The sequence below is a fragment of the Mus caroli genome, chromosome 18 (assembly GCF_900094665.2).
Source record: "Mus caroli chromosome 18, CAROLI_EIJ_v1.1, whole genome shotgun sequence".
Lineage (NCBI taxonomy): Eukaryota > Metazoa > Chordata > Mammalia > Rodentia > Muridae > Mus > Mus caroli.
The window spans coordinates 14,639,518-14,643,100 of record NC_034587.1 but is presented as its reverse complement, the minus strand read 5'-3'; the positions used below and the strand labels follow the sequence as shown (position 1 = coordinate 14,643,100).

The 3,583-nt window shown below is 42.2% G+C and overlaps 1 protein-coding gene across 1 annotated transcript; it reads right to left on the bottom strand.

The window, feature by feature from the left end:
• Nucleotides 1-2,745: 2,745 nt before the first annotated feature.
• On the bottom strand, nucleotides 2,746-3,195 carry LOC110285118 (endogenous retrovirus group K member 18 Pro protein-like). Its single transcript, XM_021151121.1, has one exon. It carries the CDS (start codon nucleotides 3,193-3,195, stop codon nucleotides 2,746-2,748), a length of 450 nt encoding a protein of 149 aa, XP_021006780.1.
• Nucleotides 3,196-3,583: the final 388 nt, after the last annotated feature.

The window sequence follows — 3,583 nt, the reverse complement described above, 5'->3', positions numbered from 1 at the left end:
TTATGGTTAACCAAAGAGTGGATTGGTGAATGACGAAAGCCCATCCAGAGACTGCTCCACTTAGGAGTTCATCCCATCTTTAGACACCAAACCCAGACACTATTACTGATTCCATGAAACACTGGCTGGCAGGAGCCTGGTATAGTTTTTGCCTGAAAGGGAAAAATATCAGGGCACAGTCACCATCAAAAGCAAAAATCAATCCCCAACCATCCAATGTCTGGGATCCAACTCAGGATCTTCTGGGCTCCTCCAAGGGCTTGGGTCACTTCTCCAGCCATGCCCTTTGTAGCACCCAAGACTACCAGTCCAGGGATGGTCCCACCCACAAGGAGCCTTTCCCCCTTGATCACTAATTGAGAAAATGCCTTACAGTTGGATCTCATGGAGGCATTTCCTCAACTGAAGCTCCTTTTTCTGTGTTAACTCCAGCTGTGTCAAATTGACACAAAACTAGCCAGTACACTAGGGGATTTAAACTGCATCCCTATTCCCCCTTTTTGTTTTATTAGTGTGTTCTTCAATGTGGCTTTGTGGTTTTCAATGGGCTCTTTCTACAATTCCTTGTCTTTGGGAGTTATAAGGCAGGCCATGGATAACTTTTATACCTAATGCATTACAAAAATGTAAAAATCTCTGAGAGGTATAAGCAGGTCCATTATCAGTATTTCTCTGTCTAGACATGCTGCAAATGCCTGAAAGCAATGAGATATAACATTAGGAGCTTGTTCCCCTCTTTGGGCAGTAGCAAATATAATGCCTGTATATGTATCTATGCTGACATGAACATATTTAAGATTACCAAATTCGGGGATGTGTGTAACATCCATCTGCCAGACATGAATAGGCTTAAGATCTCGGGGATTAACTCAAAACGGCCTTTGTGACAAAAAGAACACACAATGGGCACATTTTAACACAATCTCTCAAGCCTGTTCTCGGGTAATCCTAAACTTTTGTTTCAAGGTGCTTGCATTAACATGAAAGTTTCTATGAAAATCTGCAGCAAGCTGCACTGGAGAGGCACTCCTAAAAACAAATAGGGAACGAGTATATTCATCTGCAACAGAATTTCCCCTGGCTATAGGCCCAGGCAATCCTGAATGAGCTCTAACATGTACAATACAAAAAGGATGCTTCCTTTCCCAAATCATTTTTTCAAGGAGGAGAGTAGGGTACATACAGTGGAGGCAGCTTTAATTACCCCCACAGTTTCTAATTGCTGCACTGCTTGGACTACATACTGACTGTCTGAAACTAGATTAAAAGCTTCCTCAGCCTCTTGAAACACTTGCAGGACAGCACATAATTCAACAGCTTGTGCAGATTGATAGGGAAATACATGAGCTTGGGGTTGATTTCCTTCAACATAAACTACTCCCACGTTGCCTTTGGATCCATCAGTAAATACATTAACAGCACCTGAGATTGGCTCAGTCCGGGTAATTCTGCGGTATATCATAGGATTTCTCATTACAAACTGAAGCCATGGACTGGTGGGATAATGATTCTTAAACCACCCAGTCATGCTGGTGCAAAGAATGGCCCAATCATTTATTAGTGGTGGTAAGTACCTCAATCTGTTTAGGAGTATATGCCGTGATTATTACATGAGGTTGTTTACCAAAAGCTCCTAGCCCAATTTTATACCCTTAAGAATTAATTGGGCTATGCTTTCAGGGTACCATGGCAGTACCTTGGCTGGGGAGTGATGTAAATATACCCAACCTAAAGGCCCTTTTTTCCAAAATACTCCCTTGGGAGACAAATTGGTAGCAATAACACAAAAACTAATAGGCAAGGTGGGATCAACCCAATCAACTTGAGTCTTGGCTAAACTTTGTTCCACCTTTTGCAAACATGCTCTGGCTAAGGGAGTTAATAGGTGAGGAGATTGTAAATCGGAATCTCCTTTTAACATATCAAATAATGGGCGTAACTCTGCATTGGGAAGATTACAATAGGGCCAAATCCAATTGATATCTCCTAACAATTTCTGAAAATCATTCAAGGTATGCATTTTATCCATCCTTAATTCCAGCTTTAGAGGCTCAACAACAGAATTTCTCAATTTAGTGCCTAAATAGTGTTTTACTTCTGTCTTTTGAACCCTTTCTGGGGCTATCACCAAATTCCATTTCTCCAACAGTTTAGTTAAGGTCCAAAATACTTCTTCTTCTTCCACATTAGAGGATCCACAAATCAAAATATCATCCATATAATGGTATAAATATACTCTTCGATACTGTTGTCAGATAGGTCACAATGCCTTATCTACATAAAGCTGGCACAGGGTAAGGCTATTTGCCATACCTTGGGGAAGAACCACCCACTCATGTCACAAGTCAGGGGCAGAATGATTAATTGATGGCAAGGTAAAGGCAAATTTATCTGTATCAGCTGGATGCAGAAGAATGGTGAAAAAGCAATCTTAAATCTATCACTATTGAGGTCCAATTTCTTGGTAACACTGAAATCATTGGTAATCCTAATTCACTGACCCCATGATTTCCATCTGGGCATTGACTGCATGTAAATCATGGAGTAACCTCCATTTCCATGATTTCTTCTTTATAACAAAAATAGGTGTATTCCATGGTGAAATAGATTCTCTAACATGTTCTGCATCAAGTTGTTCTTTAACCAACATGTGGGCAGCTTCCATCTTTTCCTTGGGTAGGGGCCACTGAGGCACCCACACTGGCTGATCAGATTTCCATTTAATAGATATTTGCTCAGTGGCCCCTAGGAAAAACCCAACCCCTCCCTGCCACTTTGGCCTCTAGGAGAGATATATGAGAGTCGTCCATCCTCATTTTTGCCAAGACCCTTACCCTTCTGATAGTTCATCCCATCCATGATAGCTTGACTTTGTGGACTATAAGTCTTTTCTGAAATCACTTTTACACCCATCTTGGTCATAACATCTCTTCCCCATAAGGAAATGGGGATTTGAAGAACAAATGGCTGAAAACTGCCCCTATGCCCCTCCTCATCCTTCCAATGGAGGATACTGGCACTGCAGCTGGGGTCTTGTGCAAATCCAAGACCTCGAAGAGCCTGAGCAAAGGTCTGAAGGGGCCAACCTTTTGGCCAATCTGCTTCTTTTATAATGCTGCAATCGGCCCCTGAATCAAGTAAGCCCCATATAGAGACTCCCTGAACTTCTAGTTTATACATAGGGTGATCCTCCATAGTCATAGAAAACCATACCCCAATGTCTCCAGTGGAACCAAAGCCCCTATTTCCTCTTTTCAGTTCCCTTGAAGGGAAGCTAGCATGGTGACTAGGCAAAAGCAAAATTTGAGCAATTCTATCTCCAGGGGAAATGGCAGACACTCCTCTGGGGGAGGAAACCATAATCTTAACCTCTCCCTCATAGTCAGGATTAAGGACACCAGGATGGATAATTAATCCCTTAATGGCTGCTGAACTAAGTCCTAATAAGAGGCCAACTGTGTTTTTAGGCAAGGGACTCTTAAAGTCTGAAGCAATCATCTGCACAGTCATTTCTGGGGTTAATATGAGTCTGGTGGTGTCGCAGATGTCCAGTCCTGCACTTCCTGTTGTAGCTCTCCTGGGG